Raw genomic sequence first — 23,732 nt, forward strand, 5'->3', positions numbered from 1 at the left:
CTATGCAAAGGAAGTTGCAAATCTGCATCGAAATCATTTAATTACTTATTAATAATCGAAGTGTCTAAAAGGATCGTGTAGGATGCAATTAGGTATTAATTCCACTATTATTCAAGAATCCTTGAAAGCTGTACCAATGCATAGGCTGCATTTGTCATTACTTACGTAAACTCTGTGGATAAAGACTTTTTTAACTTATTCATAACAAGTTTCAAAAAAATTAATAGAGGTTTTCCACTTGAATTCGTTTACCTTCGGACACGAATACGTTTTTTTCAGATGAGGATAATGAAATACTATGCAATTACTCTTGCAGACGAAGGTAAATTAATATTCGTTTATTAATGATGTCGAGGCAAAAGGGATAACTAAGAACAATAATCAAGATAACGATAAGAATTATGATCGGTTCACCAACTTTATCTATGATATATCCACTATTTGCACTACAAATTGATGTTGAAGGAATAGAAATGAACGCCAAGATAAAATGACTGATGATGATTACTGTGTCTACAGTTAGTTGACAAATGAAAAATGAGTACGGAAGAGGAGTACCTAAGTATTAAACGAGGCCCTAAGACATTACAACAAAGAGAATTGTTAAACAGATTTGTTTACAGATACAAATATTTTTCTAGAGTGACCGGATGCACTTATTAGAGCTGACATTTTTTCATTTCGTAATATCCATAAAGGAAACCAACTAATATGTTAATGGCCAATTAGAAGATCAATTAGGGGTAGAATTATTACGTAGCCCGCTTTTAAATTGATAAAGAAAAATTAATTGGAGAATTTTAAGCTTAATTTGGTAATCATGGGCCCCAATTTTATTAATTAAAAACTATACATTGTGATTGATTTGTATCAATGGATGTAAAAAACCGGTACACAAACCACTCGCTATATTAAATGCTGTTTTACAACAAAACACAAGCATTTTCTTGCAAACAAGCCAATGTTAAATTTGACTGACATGATTTAGCTAGAGGACTGGGTAAATAAAAATAAATAAAACTCAATAAGAGTTTGTAGTGAAGATACATTTAATTTGCATTGACTCCCACTCGATGATGAATTAACAAATCAAATTAATAATATAAATTTAAACAATAATCTTAATCAGTTTCATGAGTTTGTTATATGAACACGGTGCTATTTGGATTACGCGGTAGGTAACGTCATAGCAACGGTGTCAACAAAATTTCTCACTCTAGTGTCATTTTAAGTGTTGAAACGAAAAAGAAGGGAAAGAAAAAAGAAAAAGTATCGGTACGTAAACGTTGTCTATTATGGTTAGTTGTCTTTGAAAATATTTGTGTAAGAGTTTCACGACAGTACAGTAACATGTATTAGGTACTAACAGTGTAGGTCGTATTACTCGTATTTATCCTAGGTTTATGTAAAAATATATTGGGAATTGATTGGAAATATTGTAGATCTCTTGTTATTAACGGTTTGGCGAAATCAGTACCACCTGCTGTTATAAATTATAATACTCGTCAGCCTGCAGAGTAAAAACTAAAAACACAAACAACACAAAAACTGAGGTTAGATTTAAATAACTGATCCGTGATCTGTAATCCGTGGTACGTTCACAATCGACTCTTCAACGCCTACTTTGGGGGATAAATTTAAATGAACACCCTATATCGGGTGTTCAAATGAAATCTTGGGCTAGAAAGGCGTTGGAAATCATCAATTATTTTGCTTTTTTAAAGTGTAAATTGACAGATATAATTAGAGCATGTTGACAGCTAACCTGAAATTTATAAACAAAAAATCTTTCTGTTTTTTTACTTTCTTTGCAATGTTTTACATTAAAAATAGGATAACAAACGATTCCTATTCTCGAAGCACAAATGTCTTTCGTGTCAAACGGCGGGAAATTCAAAATTTACGCTGTTCCAAATGGTTTACTGTTTTCAACGCCTACTCAGCCCAGGTTTTCATTTGAACGTATGATATAAGTAATGAAGCCCCTACTTAGAAAATAGAAAATACAACAGAACACTAAACTAAAAATAGTTTATTACTTTCAATCGGTTTTTCCTTTTTGTTCTATTTTACTTTAATCACCTAAGTAGAAATGCTTCCTTTGGTTTACTTTTGCCAATTAGACTTCTGAAGAATAATAATAAAACCGATGAGCTGACATCTGTTGCTAATTAAACACCATGTATTGGTCTGTATAAAAATGATGTCACTTCCGCTGAAATCGAAAGCGTAGATTGTCAAAAACGTGACCAAACTTCACATTAAAGGGTGGTTTCCATTAGAAATCAGCTTGCAGATTTCTAAACTGATTAATTTTGTCAATCCACAATGTACTAATCGTGCAAACGCGAATAATGGGAGTGAAATCTGTATATTTTTTTTTGTACGGAAATTGCGATTCGATCGGCCCAAAGCGTCGTGAACGAATAATTTTGACTGATAAGTTGAGAGCAGCGCCGACTCATCCAACATGTCAGTGGGTCAGATGATTGCTCTCCACGAGCCGGATCTGTTGCAGTTCGGTTCGGATATGGCATCTTCGCTGGTAGGACATTATGGGACGTTTCTTTAGAAATCCGGTCGATACTTTTACATTTTTTCGAATAAGTTTCTAAAACTTATTCGAAGTGATGTTGATCCGGAGATTTGATGAAGGATCAGTTTACTCTCCCGTTCGAAATTGTCATAGTCTAGTAGTCAAGTATGAAGGATTGCGTTTTATAAAAGAGTCGGCGAACGCATGCAGAACCGGATCGAACTGAAGCGGAACGACTGTACTGACCAAGACAAAAATCGACGATGGGCAGTAAACAATGCCCAAAGTTTTATTAAGCAAAAATGAAGACAATAGTGAAAGTATCTGTTAAACTTGGCACTGCCCTGGTGAACTCCTTCGGTCAGATTTTCTGGGAGGAGTTGAGAACTTTCTACATAAACAGTGAGAATTATACAAAGTTTACATAATGCAGCGAATGAGTTCGTCCTCAACTGTTATACATAATATTGCCAAGTTATGAGACCGAAATCCTAGATGGGAACCGGGATAAGCTTACATAAGCAAAGGTGGTCACAACTTGAGAAACCATCGAACAATTAACCATTCTTTAAAACCATAATGTGAGAAAAAGTAGATTACAAAGGTTTGTAAAGATAAAGAGTGATGTTTTCACTTGTCGCGGAGCACCTTCGATCTGTCGCACAGATTGTCACGAAGATTTTACTTTCGTTAAAAATGCAATTTTTGTGACATTATTTTGGATACAGTCTTCCATGCTTTGTAACACTTATTGGCAGTTTCATACCTGCAAATTACTATTTGGCGAGCTGCGATTGCGTTGCAGCACACAAAGCTTTCTCCCAGACAGATTCAGAAAAGAAGGGGTATTGTAACAACACAGGAAGAACAGAAAAAATTAGACAATCATAATTTCATTGGAAGAGTAAACTTTGGATCGTTTTACTTCCTGAAATTTTAAACTTTTCTGTGTGTCAGTGCGATACGTAGAAAAACGTCGCCCAACTACCAGGTTAACTAAATAAATATTTCTTGAAACAGGTCATCATTTAATAACCTGTTGAGTAAATATTATTCTTGGCCACTTTTCAAATATTTGTTGTGAAAATTTAACCGGTTCATTATGCTTTAGATGTTATCACGCGCGAAAAACAATTTAGTTCCCAAACCGGAAGTGCAATATTCTATAACAGGAACATGTTATGTAAGATAACATAATTGAATGGTTTAATTAATTTGGGAATAATTTTGTCTTTTAAAAATGTACGTTCTCGCTGATACCAAAACATTCTAAAGTTATTTTTTTAAACCATTAAATGAAGGGAATTTGTCATCTGTGACCAAATCAGGATGATATTGCACATTGATAAGCTCATTTTCAATTTTTGAAAATACATTTTATGAACGTTACTAAACTGAAATTTCATTTTAGCGCATTCAACTGAAAAGTAAAATTGTCGTTTTAATCGAATGGTTATCCAATAATTGTTAATTATTGATATCGGAACAATCGATTATCTGAATTCTTTTTTTGTATTCAGTAATTGTGAAAGTTCTGCGTTATTTCCTTTTCAATTGTTACATCTTCAAGATTTTTTTTCTGTATACAGGGTGTTTCAAAACTACCCCCAAAACTTTGCAGAACATGATAAAATATACTAAGTACCTACACTGAATAGAAAATCATTAAAAAAATTGTTTTTGTACGTCCCGAGAAGATAAAGAATTGCAGAGGTTGGAACAAAGAGATCATGTATCTAAACACTCTGTGTGTGTATGTGTATTCATATTATGTATTTTAAGATGGGCATATGGACATAACTGGCATGTCTCATTAAAAAAAAACAGTTTTCCTTCTTTTACTCGTTTTGTTTTGTTTTTTTTTTTAATCTACGTACATTTGGCAACAACACCATAATAGAATGGTTGCTATGATTACCTACTTGTGCTTATTACTATCATATTCAGAACATATTCTGTGGAATGTTGCCACGTCTTTAGTAATTTAAACCTCTGTTGAACCATACAGACACATAAAAAACCTTGGATTATGATATCGCGTTCATATTGATATGGGAAATTTCTCTGTAACATTTTTTGGCCATAGTTTTGGAACACACTGTATAAAAATGATCGGTGGGAAGAGTTTGCAGTGAAGACAAATTTAATTTACATTGACTCACATTCGATGATGAATAAACAAATCATTGATTGAGAAAATTAATCGATAAGAAAACGTAAAATTACTCATTTCTGTGTTATTTCATTCCGAACAAAGTGAAAGGAACAGAAAAATTTTTCCGGAGCCACATCATTCGCCTTGCGTAAACGACTCATGTTAGAGTTATCAATTCTACAAGACAGCTCAGATTATATAAAAAGTTATGATTTAATCAAAATTTACGTCATCAAGCATATGATTCTTGATCCGTCTGGTTGTAATTGGACAACCTTAAACTTGAACAACAACTGTTTGATTTTAAAACGTCAAAACGTACCTACCGACATTGGTACGAATAATGGGAAACGAAGAATCCCGTATTGCTTCAATTATTTATAATCGTCACACGATGATTACTCCCGTTTCCCATTTGCACAACTCTCCGATTGCATTGTTAGTATCTCCATTAAATAGTTGAGCGCAAATTCGTGTTAACCATTGCGAATTGTAGCACAAGCAACGGTTGCTTCTAACCATTCCTTCATTAAGGCTCGTGTTTTAGGCATTTTAATAACACTAATATGCCCCAGTTGCGATTATTGCGTTAGGGTTGGCTATGCGGTCGTGTTGATGGTTGGTCGCTTGATCGAGCATCGAAGTCACCGAGCCTTATGAAAAATAACACCGTTACGACGTTGTTATGCAGAAATTGTATAAACATGACGGAAATACTTTAATTGTACTTCGGTACTTAATAACCAAGACGGTTAAATTTATTCTTCCGGTTTTAAATATGGAGATGGAAACACATACCGTTGGAGCTCGCTCGTGACTTCTCACCAGTAATTAATTTTATTTCGATGCTCGGTGATACACATATTTCACGCCTTGGTACTCTACTAGTTTGCATCAAGAATATCTACCATTTCTGCTCGAATTTATCACAAAAATGTTGCAACGAAATACATCGTACGTTATGTAAGTAAACATGAACACTGTACCAGTGCATTCTATTTATATACCACAACTTTAGATAATTTATCATAATGTGCCTTATCTTTATGAGCAGTTCTTTTGAAACATTTTTATCTACATACAAGAGATTACCAAAAACAAACCTCATTCTTAGGAAAAAAAGTTGTAATGTCACCGAGATTGTTGAAAACTGTGATTAATTTATTAAAATAATTAACAGATAAAGTAGAATATAATAATAGTGAAGTTTATTGCCAGAGGGCTCGTAGAGCCTGAGGGCCAATAATTACGTAAGGGATAAAATATCACTTTAGTCCTGAGGTACATACACTATTTTTTGCACTTCTCAGTAATAAAAATTTAAATAATAATCATTTGATGAATTTGTTATATGAACATGGTGCTATTTGGATTACGCGGTAGGTAACGTCATAGCAACGGTGTCAACAAAATTTTTCAATCTAGTGTCATTTTAATTGCTGAAACGAATCGTAACTTTACAGAGTTTTATCGATAAGAAAATGATTGAATCTACAAGTTTTGATATAGATAAGGCGATTACGGAAGAATTAATACCCAAAAAATTCAGAAGAATTTACGAACAGCAGCATAAAGGAAGGTTCAATGGAAACGCTTTATTGGTTTATTTTAACGAAAAATCAAAAAAGTTTTGTGCTTCGACACTTTGGTCGTACTACAATGTTGAGAGCAATGGTTAATATCAAGCAGAACAAGGACATCAGTAAGTTTCCTAACCTTATATACTTTTTGAAGAACGATAATTATGGTTACAGACCAAAAAAATTAATTTAATTTTTTACTTTGTGTCCCTAAGGATTTGAAATGTCACTTTATGTCCCTAGGAACTAAAAAAGACACTTTAGTTCCGGAAGTGCAAAAAGTATTGTGTCACTTGTCCCTCAGAACAATTAAATAAAAATTTAAATGGATAACGGACATTTTACTGTTACATTGTTAATCAGTGGATGTCCACGGGGTTTCAAATGTTAGAGGAGAAATTGTTAAAAAAGATTTTGACAAAATGTTACTCTTTAGTTGTCGAATTTAAGAAAAACAACCTCGATATTTCACGGCAAATTGCTAAATAACAGAATGGAGGCAAAAAATCTCTTACCTACTCTTGACGTAGCCATCGGCTGAACTTTGAGCGCAAATTATCGTTTGTTTTATCAATACCTAAGCTGTAACCTCGATTTTCAGTAACTCGTTTTAACAATTAACACTTAAAAATTTGTCGGTTCATTCCATTGAGGAGGAAAGTTCTTCATAACTCAAGTAATCTTGGTTTAGATAATTTTATGTAAGACTGGTAAAGTGGGCCATTAAAAAAAGGAATGTAAATTCCGATATACCCGGATACGTTCTTATGTCTCTCTGTATATATGACACATGGGAATATTTTTTTAAGTTTTGAGAACGTCGTACGCTCATCATTGAGTAGTTATATGCCAGTTTCGTAATCGTAAGAGGTTAGTCAGTTGTTCGAGTATTATAATGAGGATTATTCGTCCAGTGAGGAATTTAACGAATTTAATAAAGAATTAATTTAGCGATGTTCGAGTATATAAACTCTTAAACATTCAAATTGAATTAACATAGAAACAAGTCGAGTTGGATGAAAATACATATATACAAGTTTCGTCTTTTATCTCCTCTCACGCCAGCGACCGTAAAAACTTCTGACATCGAACACCGGGGTGTGGTAAACATTCCATCGATCCTTCTTGTGATGAAACAAATCTTCATAGTTCCGAGTTTTACGGAAGATTTTCAGCAATCGATGCGGCGAGTATGAAATGTGCAAGAGCCAACATCCTGACCTGAATTGTAGACACTTATGATGGTCTGCAGCAGTGGTTTTAATATCCGGCCATCATAAGAATTCATCGTGAAGAACGCCGATTCTTCTCAACAATACACGGATATCCCCGCAATTTGCTTCAGTCGAAAAAAATACCATTAACAACCTACCTAAAATTATTTGGTAATGGCTGGGATAAACCTTTTGGTCACTCTCATGAATCTGGTTCACTGTTGTTGACAAAATTCCAAAATTCCACTAAATAACGTCAGAAATGTATTAAATATCACACCACACCACACGCGTTTGTCCTAACCGTTCTACGATCGCGGCACCTCAACAGTACTGACGGCTCAGGTGCTTTCTTGGCGATCAAGTGAAGTAAGTGGGGAGAAAGAAGTTTTGTCCACCTTCTGAGACGATGGTGTTGATTTTACCTCTATTTTAATAAGTAAAACCGATTGATAATTACACAGAACAATAATTTCGATGTATCGATCACTTTTGAAAGAAAACTCACAGAGACTTTAACGCTAGCGGACGCACCGAACCCGAGTCCCGAGTCGCTTTACGAGATCCTACACAAAAAAGGAACCAGGTAAATGGAAAAAATTCTTCTCACAAAAGAGATTTTTACGGTTGCGGAATGGTACGTGTAGGTATTTTTAGTTTAATTGAATTTCAAATCGACGCTGTTTATATAAAATTCGGTGAACGAAGACGCAACCTGTTAATTTTATTAACAGATTTCTGTAAGAAGGTCGCAAATAGTTTTCAAAAAACACTAATAGAATCGATGATTCGGCTGAAAACTAGCATTTCCACTATAAATACAGCTACACTTAGATAAGTACTTAAGCTATTTTAAATCGAATTAGAAAGTGCCCTATATACTGTTAATCGGGAGTGCACCCGCAGTCAGGGTACCGTTAACGTTATTTCGTTGTAATTATTTTAAACTAAATTTTATGCGTTTACATTAACACTAAAAGCAACGTAATTATATTATTGACAAGGAAATTCATTAAAAGACTTTCGTTGCCATATTTTTATTTGGATGCTTTTGTCGGGGTAAAAGAGCATTTCAGTCAACGCAGGTAGAGGACTGATTTTGAGGGAAAAATAGCTCTCAACAAAAGACATGCTTCTCATATCTCCGAAATCTCGAATATCTAGATTCTAGAACAACATTATTTGCGAATAATTAACAGTTAAAAAAAGTTACAACTGGTTGTCCCTCAGTCAATTCAATAGCCTTTGCATGTTGTTATCGAAAATCGACAAAAAAGGTGAAACTGTTAACAGACATTAAATTAAGTTAATGGTGTAATTAAATGAACATTACAGGTGTAAAAGTACACTTATTTTTGGTTTTTCTTTTGGTGAGGGACAGCAGAGATGCATGAATCATAAATAGATTTATTAGACAACTTTTTTAATATCCATTGTCAATTCGCAGCTAATCACGTAACTATATATTATTTTCAGTTATAATAGGAATGTGTTGTCTTTACGGTTGAGGACCGGAAGTTTTTTTAGTATGTGCAACGTTCCCTATCTCATTGTCTGGTCTGTCTCTTAAGTACAGCATAAAAGTATTATTATTGTTGAAGACGTTGTTATGATACCTTTAATTATGACATTTATATCAACCTCATTACACACATATACTCTACATTTAATTAAACCTTTAATAAAAGAACTTTGCCGACTTAGGTTGAGTTAGTTTTTGTTTGATCGTATATAAATTATTATTACAAAGAATGTTACATTTTGTGTTCCAAAAATATTTTAAAGAATCGAATGTGTGACCAAATAAGTCGTTTCTTGGCATCAACAGAGTAATAGTAGGACCCACTAATGTCAGTTGTGAATAATATTCACCTTCAGAATGTCGTTTTGTTGCAAGGTGAAGACCATTTGCTTCATTTGGATAATATGATATATCCGCCAACAAATTTCAAAGTCTTTACTACTGAACAAAAAGCAGAAGGTTAAAAAACATTGCCAAAAACATCACAAAAACTTTTAGGACTGAAAGTCTTAGGGTTCTTCGATATTCTAGATGGAAGGACATGAAGGCTTATTTATATCGGGAGTTCATTTAAATTTATGCTCAAAGTTGGCGTTGAAGAGTCGATCGTGAACGCACCACTTTTTGCGTTGATTGTTTTTTTACTCTACAGACTGACGAGTGCGTTCACCATCACAATCGACTCTAACTAAATTTAAATGAACACCCGATATTATGACATCAGCGTAAAAAAAGAAAAAAATAATCTAACTTTTCAAAACGCCATCTAAGGATCGTATATACAGTAGTGTGGCACGAGAGCAGTTCATCAATAATTATTGTCCCTAACATAGAAGCCGTTGACTGACAGATGAAAAGTTGTGTTTTTCCGAACTGTGATTTATTAACAGTAATATATGTCAAGTTACATTTATTTGTGTATTTCTGTATGTTAATTTCGTCGTGGCGTTCGCGATTTTTAAAAAATGAATACAATTGAAACAAGAGTTGTGATAAAGTACCTCTGTAAAAAGGCCATCTCCCCAAGATATTTATAAGGATACGTTGGGAGTGTTGGGTGACTCCACGCCTTTGTATCAAGTTATTAAGAACTGGTCTCGAGATTTCAAATTGGGAGAGAGTCTTGTGAACACGCACCAGGTGCTGGTGCGCCGAAAACAGTTGTTACGAAAGAAAAAATTGATTTAGTCCATGATATGGTTCTTACTGATCGAAAGGTTACTGTCAGATTCTTGTGGCTTTTCCATAGATACTGTGGAAAAAAATTTGCAGGATGAATTGGGACTCAAAAAAAATCTCACGTTGGGTACCAAAAATGTTAACGGCGCGTCGGGCATGTCACCTCTAAGACCAATTTGGCGTTGATTAATAGAGACCTCCATGATAGAGACCGAGATAAAATTTTGAACATTTTTTTTTACAGTAGATGAAGCTTGGGTCCATTACTGTAATCTAGAGTAAAAACGCCAAAGTATAGAATAGAGGCACAAAGGCCCACTGCCCTCTCAAAAATTTCGCGTCACCACCTCAGCCAGCAAGATCATGGCAACAGTATTTTGTGATTTTAAATGACTACTACTTCTTGTTGGTGTTATTTCATAATTCAGGTTTTAAAATTTTCCAACAGCCCCTCAATTCTCCTGATCTAGCCCCTAGTGGCTACTCCCTATTCCCAAAATTAAAAGAACGACTTCGAGGATTTCTGATGATGAAGAGATGATGGCTTCGATGAAGGAGGGGCTTGCGGAATAAGACAAAGATTTTTTTCCAAGGGTATTAAAGCTCTTGAGTATCGATATGCTAAATGCATAAATCCTTCAGGAGATTATGTTGAGTATTCACATCATAAAAATTTGGCCAATGAAAATGTTCTATTTTTTAAAATTGGACCAATCAAATTGGAATTACGCGATAATTTTTCACAGCAACAAATTATCGATAATTTTTTGACAATTCTTGTCAGTTGTCAGTTAAATCAAAGATTTTATAGCATCTATTTGAAGAAAACAATATTAATTAAATATGAATTGATATTGATTAAATATGAATATTGATTAAATATGAAAAAAACAATATTAATTAAATATGAATTGATATTTTCATTATAATTTGGCTTAAATTTAAGTTGCAACGATCATATTGAACTACCCTCGTGATTGAGAAATTCATACATACTGTACATACTGTAATATAGTGGTATTTTTACAACAGCAGACACTTGTCATCACCAACACAAAATTATCGGGAATTTCTCAATCACTAGGGCAATTATACCTGAAAAATAAAATCAAATTTCTCAGTTGTTAGACACAATAATTGATGAACTGCCCTCGTATCATTATTAATTTGTTATTAAAGTTGTTTAAGGCTTGTGATTGTTTACGAATGTTTGACAACACGATCATTGTGTCAGTTCAACAAAATCAAGCTCGATCCATACACATTTGACTTTAATGAAAAATTACAGATACATTTATTTGAATTATTGTATTATTATTATTATCTGTTGTCTTGTATAGCTTTGTCTCCAAATATTTCATTAACAAAACATGCTTAAATAATAATTTAATCATGCAGTTTTATACAAAGTATCTTTAAAAGACCGTATATCAAGAATCCCGTGGAAATCGAATATATTTGATTATTACCGTTGTGTAGAATATTGTGGTAGAAAAGCAGAGGTTATATAAGTCCATTAATGTCAGATTTTTAATAGACTGTTGTAAGATGAAAAGTAATTAGAATAGAAGAAAATCACAAGCAAAACGACTAAAACGTCGAACTCACAACTGACGCTAAGATTGAATAATTTGACATTTCATTGTTGACATCTGATTTGGCGGCTTCAATGACCCGACATAGTTCGACACAATCAAATTATAGAGCCGCACAATTCCACAGGACTCTTGACATACATACGTTCTTTTATAGACACTTTGTATTATTACAACGTCTAAAAATTGTTTAACCAGATAAAGAGACATACAGCATAATGAACAAATTATACAAAAAGCTTTCAAGTAATTTTTACTTAATTTAAGTAATGAAATAGATTTTATAGCCAATTCTGCATTTGTTTACAAATTAAATTAAATCCAAGTTAATTCAATAATTGTTTTTCGGTGTTCTAATTTATATCGTGCGTAGTTTACATACGAGTACATACATACATTTACGAAAGAAAATTTCGGGCTATAAATGAATTTATTAATAAAATAGCACATTTAATATTCATTGATAGTTATTTTACAATTTCTAAACATTACAAAATTACATTATGTACCTAATTAAGATTATTTGAAATTTCAAGTAACTTGTTAATGACTTTAATATCATTATCCTAAATGATAAATGTACCAAATATTACCTTTCTAAATTTGATTTGTATACACATTTTAAGGGAACAGTAACCTCCAAAGTTTTCGTACCATGATAGAGATCGAACAACCATCGATTTGAAACAATAGTTGAAAATTTAATCCTTATTTCGAGGAATTTTAGCTATACGTTTACAATTAAAATTTTTGGATTTCTACAGGTGTAAAAATTGTTCTCTTTGTTGATTTCGCTTCAGGGGCTACACCTGGCTTCTCTGTTAGTCCTAATAGTACTATACCTTTAATTGTAGGAAAGTTTAACAGCTTTACAACTTAATCTCACTTTTGTGAATCCTGACACCTGTTATCTTGTCCGTAAAGAGCCCTGAGTGTTGTTACGTGCTTTACCTAACTTTGCAGGAGGTAGTTAACCGCCTCAGATGTCCCTGTTGACAACCAAAATGTACAGTGTTCCATTTCTAATTGGGCAACAAGGATGATTAAAAATGTTTGATGGTTGGCACGAGTCCAGGTTGGGAAAAAAAATCACCGTAACCTAATTCAGTACCGAGAAAATGAATCGACGCGGTCAAGATGGCCAATTCTGCGACATGTAGAATATAAACGTCGACGGTCCTCCTTGACCAACATCTCGGCGAGATTCAGGGAACCGGTAGAAGACGTGGTGTGGAGAGAGTATACTTCTTGCAGAACACACAGCAACATTCCTGGCCCTGGTCGCTCAACGGTTTCTCAGGTCGATGGCCGCCCAATACTCCAAGCACTGACTAAATCGGTGTGTAAATAACCCGCGTTCATAAAATGCTAATCGACATGCTCACCTGTAATGCCGAAATGTAGGCAAACGTGACCTATGAATGTAGGCAGGTAGTGACAAGCTGCCAGACGGGCTCGAAAGGTAAAAATGGGACAGGGTGGAACGGTTGGTGTAGTTTGGAAAAAGAAATAATGCCTTGGGCGGATGAAATATTTCAAAACTAATAGGTCAAGAAATTAAACCAGATTTTAAAATTTTTATTTCGTAAATTTAACAGCAACGTTTAGGAGAAAAATAGTAACACTAGCTTTTAATTGGATTGCTACAAACACTCTACATACAATTTATGGCAGTTGGAGTCCTCCATAAATCTCACGTACGGTTCATTTCCTGTCCGGAGTTGCAACTTGAGCTCACTTCCTTCCCCACGTCGTATCCACACGATATCGAAGCGATCCATTACAGGATTCGTTGCAACGTTATTCGTGTCTTCAGGTGGTATCAGTTGCCTGGCACTGCCGCCAGCGAATCCCAGGCGTTCGCAAATTTCCTCCAGCTCAGACATGGTATGGTTTCGTGCGAAACAACCGGAATGCCAAACGCCTGCGGTGCGCTTCATTACCTCCCCACTAGAGATACTATAAAGGTAATAATTACTACGAGGTGGAACAATATAATGTATGTTGTTAAGATACCTCGCTAAGTTCGTTTTAAAGGAATAACAGCGACTTTCGTCTTCGCCGCCGGGACAGTCTTCGAATCCGTCACACACCATCTCCTGCGAAATGCACAGTTTCGTCCTGGAAACACACGATTTTCATTCATTCGGACTAATAACAGGAAAATGAAATGGTTAATTTGTTGGGAAATAATGTTGCACGAAGACGCCTCGAGCCATCCGTCTATTACATGCGGACCGCCTCCTGGCAATTATTTCGACTAGAGGATCGCTCTAAATTGCAGACGACTTACGCTAATCTGCAGTTTAATTAGTTTTTAAGGATCGCGCTTACCGACCACATGTTACGTTTGTGGGAAATTTGCAACCGCATTTTTTCGGATTTTCGTCGCTTCTGTCCATGCAGTTGACGGTGCCGTCGCAGATTTTCTCAGGGTGTGCTATTTCCAGATAAGTTCCGCATGAACACTCCGCCGGTTCATCCGATTTGTCTTCGCAATCGTTAATTGTGTCGCAAAATGATGTCTTGGGCACACAGTCGCCGTCGCTGCACTTCAATTCTGACCAACTACAGACTAAAACAACAGAATAGTAATTCGTTTTAATTTTTTGGCACAATTCCACGCAGACAAAATTCATTCACGTTGTTTTCGCATAATGGGAAGCCATGGAAATGTTGCATTTAATTTGGTAGTAAAGCTGTCTGTTGAACTAGGTTATCTTTTTCGAAGTTTGAGGTTATAAATAGCGTCAATGTCTAGGGCAATGTTGTCAGTTTTACTAGTTTGCAATAGAAGAGAAGGATTTTGATAGGTCCGCATGTCAGACACTTTGTGACGGAAATCAAAAAGTTGGCAATACAATTAAAAACATTTTTGTATTCGCCTATTTTTAACACTACAAGCAGATATGTTTTGTTGATTTATTTGACAGATACCTGACGTATCATTAACAGCGACAAAATGGTAGGTTATGAGAGTAAAAATTAACGGTAAAAAGCAATTGAAACACAAAACAATTAAGTATCTAAAAATTAACCAAAGGAATGGCTCGAAATGCCCCCCATTTTGCTCTAAACATAAATTAACTCTTCTTTTTAGGCTCTCGAACAGATTCTGCAGCATGTTTAATTTAATTTGAAATGTCAAATGTTACTTGACAATTATGCGGCTGTCAATGTCAAGACGCCAACAACCGAAAGTTACTCCAGTTGTACCATTTAAAAATAAAATTCGGTATTACCAACTCAAACAGTCCTTCTTGATCACCCGGTATAATAAATTTTATTCTTTTAAAATTTTAAACCTTAAAGCTAAGCAAGTCTTTTTACCATTTACCAGTTTCTTTTATGCTTGAATGGAAATCGTCGGAAAAATGAATTTAAAACGATTTTAGTGCTGTCCTCTAGCAGCGGCAGCAGCACCTACTAGCAAACTCAAAAGCACTCTGCGCAAGTTATTTGAACTTACAAGAAAAGTTCGTACAGTTGCTCCGTAGGTGGCACTCGCTTCTCGACTTGGTACACATATCCATGTCTTCATCTTCACCAGCCCTGCAATCGGGAAAACCATTGCACATTTGCTTTCTTTCGATACACTTGCCTAAAATACATCTGAAGCCGTCACACTCTTGAGGAAATATTGTTTGAACGTCGTTGCCTAAAAACGTAACGTCTATAATCTAACAAAAACATACAAAATAGCTACCCATTGCTAGAGCAATTTTGATTTGATTGAGATTTGCAAATTCGTGATTGGAAAAGTCGCAAACGTCACTTATGTTGGTGAAAATTGCTGCGGGATACCAACCGGCTCGCGAATTGCATGTGATAACTCCACTCCACGGTTCTGCTACTTTCTGATGCAAAAATGAATTTGTTTGTTAAGGAAGTTGCATATTAAAATATGAAAATACTGTACTTTACAGGAGTCTTCTGGTGTTTTAAAACACCTGAACCCAGTAGTACACTCTTTGGCCGATCGTAAAATCACAAATTTACTTTTCTCATCATAAAAACTAGTCGCTACGCATAACTCTTTGATGAGGACAGACCTGATGAAATGTTGCGGTTAGGTAAAATACTGTCACGTTGAATAAAACCTACTTTGCGGTTGTTTGTGTTGACTTAACGTATCTATTGAAATTAATTTTTTCTCGGGTACGTAGAACGACCGCTTCACTTCCTTCTACAGGTGCATAATTTTCTATGATGAGGATTTGTTCGTGGGGACCTTCCACGTCTAAATGAGCTTTGCCTTTACCCACGAGCGCAGCGACGTAGGTGTTTTTTCTACATGAAAGAGGTTTAATTTGTGAAATTGAGTAGCATCGATACTCACATCTTGCGAAAGCAAGTATTGGCGACGATAATCCAACGTGAATTGAGAATTGTACCGGTACATCTAAATTTCCCGTCCGAATAAATCACGGCGTTCCAAGGTAAAGTGTAAAGTTCCACTTGACTGGTAATGTTATCTGGATGGAGCTCGTGTATGTTGTCCGCTAAAGACACATTCAAGCAGCCGACAAACAAGCCACCGCAAACAGGGAGCTCGTCTAATGAGGAATGGTATCGGTCGAAACCGTCGATTGTGACATTCAGTGGCTTATCTGCGACGTATAATTTATGGAACGCTGTGTATTCTTCAAAGCCTAACAAATTGCAAACATTTGCGGCGATGGATGCTGCGTTGTCGACGGACGCGTTGGTGCAGAGTGGTCTCCAGACACCAAAACGATTGATTGTAATTATACCTTTCATGCTCTGCTTGGGACGTAAATCACTGTCGAACACTAATGTTCTGCCATCCGTAAGGGCGACTGGAAAGATAAATTCGGTGGATATTATTTATTTTCGGCACCGATTCTCTAGTCACTCATTATACGCACAACGTGCTGTATCATTAACGAAAAGGTAAATGAAAAAGCTTTTGTGTAATCTTTTAAAAAGTAATGGGATGACTCACCGCAATCCCATTCATCTTCGCCGTTAATGCAAGCCGCTCTTCCATCACATCGTTTTTCCAAAGGAATACACTTTTGGCTAATGCGGCACAAATGCTGATCCGGAAGGCATTTTACTGTAATGGTATATCGTGTAACACAATTTAAATCGTCCTGTTCGTCTTTAGAAAACTGAGAAGCGATTTTCATAGTAGCGCTGATAAACTACCGTGAGATCAACAATTACTTAGGTAGATAAGGGGCGGCTATGACTTTGACAGTGTCAGATTTTTCAGCTAATAAACGTCAAACAACTGTCACTATGAATTTTAACGTAAAATGTTTTTACTTCAGAACATAAAAGATTCATCAAAGAATCTTACTTTCGCAATGGTATTATAAATAACGCAGAATGGACATACAGCTCTATTGCCTGTTTGGCCGAGTTTCGGCAAAATTTTTCAAATACGGGGTGGGGTGATCAAAAAGAACTGTTTGAGTTGATAATACTGTATTTAATTTTTAAATGATCCGGTTTTTGACGGCTTGACACTGACAGGTGCATCATTGACAATTAACGTTTGACATTTCAAATTTCAAACATGCTGGTGAAGCTGCCCGAAAGCCAAAAAAAAAAGAGTGAATTTGTGTTTAGAGCCAAATGGGAGGCACTTCGGGCATTTCCTTTATTTAATTTTAGATAACTGTTCTGCATTTCGAATTTAATTTCTTTTTACCGTTAATTTTTACTCTCATAATCTACTATTTTGTCGCTATTACTGTTACTTCAGCACATATCCGGTTGCAGTGTTGCAATAGCCGAATAAAAAAATGTTCATAATTGTACGTATTACCAACTCAAACAGTCCTTCTTGATAAAAATTAGTATATTAAATAAAGTTGGCCTCATCCTGGTTTCCTAGGGGCGTTTGTCAATTGTTAATTGACTGCACTGTTATTGTCAAAATTGTCAAATATGAAGGTGACATTTAATGGTTTCCCAATATTTTGGATCTGATCTGATTCTGATCTGGCAGAACAATTAGTACTTATGACAGTAGATGCTGCCAAAACAAAATCTAACTCTCAAAAACTCCCCTAAGAACCAGGGTCGAGCCTAGTTCCTCTTATTTACTATTATATTCTTGATTACCCCGTATACATTGAGACAGGTATATGCAACCAAAAATACTTCCATGCATTCCAAAGCATCTGAATTTGGACATACGTCCAAAATCTCAAAGGCTGATCTAAATAATTGTTGATCGCACGGTACTTACCACATTCAACTTCATCTGACATGTCTTTGCAATCAGTAATTCCATCACATATCGCCTCTTTGTGGTACCGTCTCAAATAATCCACACACGAGCATTCTGATTCGTCTGTACCATCTTCACAGTCGACAATACGATCACATTTCTTATCGAACAGTATTGTCTGTAACAAACTTCACAACTTAACAGTAAAAAGCCAACTTAACGTAATAACTGACTTACTACGTGCAAGTAAAGTTGGTAACAACAATCTCATCTTTATTTTCTTCTTTTGACAGATCGTTTGCATCAGAAGTAATATTCTGTGATTGTGTAGACGTTGATGTGTCATCTTCTACTTCTTCATTTTCAACAGAGTTATTCTCTTCCGAAGACTTGTCAAAGTCTAGTAAATCTAGAAAATCATTGTAGATCCGTCGACTACTTCCAACTACTTCTGAGCGAAATAGGGTTGACTGTTGACGTGATTGCCAACAGTTCACTTCATCATCGCCGAAAAGACAATCGACAATCTTGTCGCAACGTCTTTTCTTTGGTAAACATCTCTTGGTACCCGTACATATAAAACCAGGACACTTTTGCAATGGAAATCTGCCAACGGCTTTAGCATCTAGAAGGCAATTAATTAAAGAATTTTCAACTTAGATGTGTACCTACTCATATTTTCGCTAATCCATCCGATGTATTTGCTGACTCGTGTGTAAACTCCTGGTTCGTTAGGTCTGGCACACCCTTCACCGTGACTAACAATTCCTGCGAGATACCATTGATTACGATTTTTGATGTTTTGACACATCAAAGGACCTCCACTGTCCCCTTGACAGGCGTCTCGTCCACCCTCTAAAAGCCCAGCACATATTTCGTCACCTTCTGTGTCTTCAGTATGTTTGCAATGTGGCAAGATTGGTATTTCGACTTCTCTCAAATGGTCGGCTGTAAAATAATTTGTAAAAAGGTGGAACATTTGGGTGGTATTTACTCACGGTCTGCTCCGTGCTCAACGGTGGCGCCCCAGCCTACAGTAGTACAAATCGTGTTGGGTTTAGGACCGTGAAGAAAGTCTTCACCGGCGGTAGCTTCAGACGGCAAACAGATAGGACGAACGTATCTATTAAAACGGACAGGTTTTGAGAGTTTCATTATCGCTATATCGTTTTTCAGTGACTTTTTGTCATAGTTCTCATGAGGAATTGCCGTTACAGCCCAACGGTTTTGTTCCATGGGAGAATAAGAATATCGTCTCAAGATTCCAGCTTGGACCTCATAATAAAAGAACCAAAATCTAGACAAGAAGTATTGCATTACAAATAAAAAATTACATTAGTCCTGATTCATACTTGTCCACGCAATGAGCTGCAGTCAAAATCCATATGTCGTTGATCAAAACTCCCCCACAATGGAACACACCATTTTTGTAGATGGAAACCACCCAAGGCCAAGCTGTTGGTTGACTAGGTTTACCCCCGACAACCCTCGAACCACCAACAATTTCTGCAACTCGTGATTTGCTAACACGCTGCATGCGGTTTAAAAGTACTTCAGCACTTGTGTCGACTTCACTTGTACGAAATGGATTAGTAATGGTCAGTCTGACGCCACAGTACAAAGGAGGACATTCGACAAAAGCAGCGCTGTTTCTCATACAAGTGTTTGTCAATGTTAATCCATTATTAGGGGAAATATCGAGAAACTGTCCAAAATAGTTGTCGTTGTAAGGAACTAAATGAGTTTTTGGCATTCTAAAAAAGTAATAATTCAAAAGAGTCCATCACAGTATATTTGTTTACATTTCGGTGGGTCCAGCTTCTGTTCTGCAAACTTCCAAAGAAAATAAATCGACACCGAAACATGTTGGGTACCATTTGCCTTTGAAATTTCTGTGGAGAAATCCAGCAGCATTTGATACTTTATAGAAAGAGTGATGTCCTAGATGGTCCGTCAGGATTGAACAATCTTCTTCATCTTTAGCTGTTATTTCACAGTGAGTTATGCCATCGCATCGTTGACTTATTGGTATGCACGTTCCACGTTGAAATCTCGACCAATCGTCGCAGCTGAATTCATTTAACGCACAATCTGAAAATTATTATATTTCATCCTCTCTATTTTCTTTATTCGATTTTGCTGTGCCCATAGTCTATGAGGTAACTTACCGAAACAGCCTTCTTCATCCTCACCATTGGGACAGTCGAGGTAACCATCACACCAACGTATCTCTCCAACTCTATCTTTACAAGAACAATCCATTTCATCGCTTGCATCATTACAATTTACCTCATTATCACACAGTTGTCTGTTGTGGATGCATTTACTTCCATCAGCACAACCATGAGTTCCTATGGGACAATCCATAGCTTCTCTAGTGTTGTTACTGAAATTGACACACAAGCAACATCGACACGCTATTATTTAAAGAACAAAGTTTACCTCTTGAGTGATTTTGGTGCTGACTCTACCAGATCTTGAAGATTAAATGCCTCCGACGAACGACGTATCTCTACTCCTTGTAACCCACCAGCATTATTCGGTAACGATACAGGATTACATACGTAGTATTGTCCTCCAGGTCCGGTAACTTGAATTGAGTTCCTATTGGCAACTGGAGCACTTGGATAACTATTATAACTCTGATATTGCATGGGAATGTAAGGATAAATTGGAGGATTAATAATATAAAGTGGTTGGTGTTGGATATTTGGAGGATTCATTGGTACCATACTATAGAGAGGGTTGGTGTCGTAACCCGATGAGGCACGATATGGAGGGGCGAAAGGCGATGGAAATGGATAAAAACAAGGATTAACTGGTTTGTTCTGATTCGGAGTTGGCACCTCAATCGTTGATTTCATGACCAAATCATTATTCTGACTAATTCTCGCACTGGTCATTGATTTGGAAGTTAATTTGATGCTGGTATCATTTATTGCTATGATGAGTTTTCCAGGTTGTGCGTTCAAGTCTGCGACGTTACCAATTTTAGTAGTGGCGTTTATAACAGTGGGACAATTATCGTCGGGACATGTCTTTGGTAAGATTGTAGAAGACGTCCAGGGTTGCGTTTCTGCAACAACAGGATCAAAATTTGTCACAGGATTAGTATTGCTTGGAACCAAATCTTGACTCGCGGAAAACTTCTCTTTAGTGTCAACATTAACGTGTGGTAATGTCTCGAAGAAGTGTTTTTCGGTGCTCAGGCTTGCGCTTGGATCGAAGTTATTGTTGTTCGCTTCACCTTGATTGTACTGCTCTTGATAGTCATATCGATAATCGTGATAATTGTTGTAGTAATTGTTTTCAACTCCTTGCTGGTTTTCTGAGGGATAAGCTTCAAAAGCATTTTGCTGGTAATCGTAGACTGGTTGATCCAAATCGTTGTCGAAATTGTACATTTCTTTATCGTAATAATATTCTGGATCATAAAACTGATTTTGATAATCAACGGTACCTCTATCATAGTTCTGGCGTTTCATGCGTTTATTAGCTTCTAATTCATATCGCAAAAAGAGATTTAATACTTTCTGTACCGTACACTTTTCCAAGTTATCGAATGTATTAGTTTTAAGAAAAATGTAACAACAATTTTCAAAAGTTTTAGTTTCTTTACACACGCTAATCTTTTCTTTATTTTTCAGTATAACTTTTAGAGATATTTCTTTTACGTGAGATTTGCCACCAGATTCTTTTAAATGTTTGAAGTAACCTGAAATATGTAAGGTGTGCAATGCAGTTCACTTCCTTTTCAAGACTCACCTCGCTGTATCAACAAGATCAAAATACCGAGACACAATCCCAGCAGCATAAATAATCCAATTCCGAGTAAAAGTGATTTTGTCAATTTCGTATTAATCAATTTTGGTTTAGTTAGTGTTTGGTCAGTTTGCGTCTCTAGAATCACACAAGTGAAGAGTATGTATTAAAAAAAATAACTTACCATCTACAGAGTATCCATTTTTGTTCAATTCTATAGTCGTCATATTTTCAGGTTCAGTAAAAGGTTGGGGACTGGGAGACTTTTCTGAAAATCGCATATCAACCGGCACCATTGTAAAGTTCTCTCATTCACGTATTTTAATTTTCAAATGGATAAGTAAGTGTGTTAATAAAATCAAAGATCAGCAATTTTAAATTAAAATGCTTTCGTGTTATTTTTACGTTCACTACACTAACGCAGTGGCGTTGCGATAAAATACGTTGTAATTTTTTCGCGGAAATTAAATGAGGAAATGAAGGAACGCCTCTGATTTGAACATATTTTAATTTAGTCTCGCATTAACTAAAAATGTGGTAGAATAATTAAAGCGAAATAAATGAAACGGTGTGTCGGGGAGTAAGGGCAAAGCAATTTTTGTTGGTAAATTATTCTATTCAATATTTCTGCGATGTTTGTGACTGACATTTTTCGATTATCTCAATATTTATGCTAACGAAAAATCGACAGTTTGTTCAAATTGCGACCACAGTAAACTCGCGATACATTCGTTAAAAATAAATATAAATAAAATTGGGATGCCTGTTATTTCAATATTTATACAAATTTTCGAACTTTTTGATGTTACTCACACGGATACAGAAGACATTTTAGCAGTTTCATCTCTACAAGGTGTTTTACGAGTGATAATGAGCCTGACGGACTTGAAAATGCAACCCACAATGCATACAAAGTAACGCTAGATATTTACCGCGTCCATATCCAACTTTACGTTCCAAATGTATTGTGGGTTGCATTTTTAATTAATTAAATACCCTGTGTATGACATCAGGAAGATGCACAGTACCGATACATTTTGTCGGGCACCTTTCTTATTTCTGTTTCGTCGATTTTAATCTGAGCGACGTGATATGACAGTCACCTCACGGCTTATGTTTTATACTGCAGTCTTAAACGTCGGAGGTTAATTTTATTTTAATTTCTTTATGGTCTAAGGCAGTGGTCATTAACCTGTGATCCGTGGACGCCCGGGGTGCGTGATGTCCTGAAAGAGAATCCACGAAGGCTTGAAGAAATGTTGTTATGAGCTTTTACAGTTAAAACGGAAAGAAGGAACTTTTAGGATTTTAAATATGTATTGACTTAAGTCACTAAGGCGTCCCTCGCTACAGACCCTAATTTATTTTGCAATTTGCCTGATTTCTGATTTCTTTTAATTCCTTAATCTATAGATGATTTTTAAACTGACCTAAATTTGTTTAAATCAAACCTTTGGAAGAACTTTCAATTAAAATTTCAGCTTGATATTGATGTTGTCACGTTCCATCCAATATCAAGGTGTGGTACATGTACTACAGGCGCCTTGAAAGTGTTAACGTACGTGAGCAAAGCTAGTTTTAAATGAAAACGTAAGTGGGACCGTTTCACTAATACAGATTGCAGCAATCGATAAACGGTGAATTGATACGGTGTGGACTTTTTTGAAGAAAAATGGGCCATGTCTGAAGGATGGGGTGTGTCGGTTGATGGGTCATATTTTGGCATCCTCTTAAATGGCGTTATCGAAAAGTGATTAGGATGGGGTTATCAACGAGGCAATAAGTGTTCTCTCATCCCGCCTCGTAAATTATTTGCGCCTTGGGGATGGCGCAATCTTGCGGAATCCGAGAGCAAGGCCAAGCTGACCGCTAACCGTCCCGGCTTTACCACTAACCGCCCTGGGATTGTGAGTGGATTAATTGCGGACCACTGGGACCATTTAGGGCGGCCGCGACAATAGAGCCAGATATAAACTAGGAAGGA

At 36.1% G+C, this 23,732-nt stretch overlaps 2 protein-coding genes and 1 long non-coding RNA gene across 4 annotated transcripts in view; 1 reads left to right on the plus strand and 2 right to left on the minus strand.

The window, feature by feature from the left end:
- Nucleotides 1–7,834, minus strand: part of uif (sushi, von Willebrand factor type A, EGF and pentraxin domain-containing protein uif) — a 35,618-nt gene extending 27,784 nt beyond the window's left edge. For both annotated transcript variants that reach the window (XM_069055029.1, XM_069055028.1), the window contains exon 1: nt 7,644–7,834. The gene's annotated coding sequence lies outside the window, so the exon portion shown is untranslated. The remainder of the gene's footprint in view (nt 1–7,643) is intronic.
- LOC138136026 (uncharacterized) lies at nt 5,800–6,604 on the plus strand. The gene is made up of 2 exons (XR_011161148.1): nt 5,800–6,393; nt 6,446–6,604. It is a non-coding gene; the product is annotated as an uncharacterized lncRNA (long non-coding RNA).
- Nucleotides 7,835–13,338: 5,504 nt separating the features above from the next.
- ndl (serine protease nudel) lies at nt 13,339–22,073 on the minus strand. The gene is made up of 19 exons (XM_069054368.1): nt 21,933–22,073; nt 21,752–21,886; nt 20,429–21,701; nt 20,155–20,372; nt 19,789–20,077; nt 19,339–19,740; nt 18,985–19,283; nt 18,659–18,934; nt 18,224–18,611; nt 18,005–18,174; nt 16,748–16,861; nt 16,121–16,601; nt 15,886–16,071; nt 15,701–15,833; nt 15,488–15,638; nt 15,251–15,439; nt 14,116–14,356; nt 13,798–13,902; nt 13,339–13,740 (listed from the first exon to the last, which is right to left on the minus strand). Exons 1-19 carry the CDS (start codon nt 22,042–22,044, stop codon nt 13,425–13,427), a joined length of 5,478 nt encoding a protein of 1,825 aa, XP_068910469.1. The 5' UTR covers nt 22,045–22,073; the 3' UTR covers nt 13,339–13,424.
- Between the last annotated feature and the right edge of the window lie 1,659 nt (nt 22,074–23,732).

Source organism: Tenebrio molitor, chromosome 7, assembly GCF_963966145.1.
Source record: "Tenebrio molitor chromosome 7, icTenMoli1.1, whole genome shotgun sequence".
NCBI classification, from domain to species: domain Eukaryota; kingdom Metazoa; phylum Arthropoda; class Insecta; order Coleoptera; family Tenebrionidae; genus Tenebrio; species Tenebrio molitor.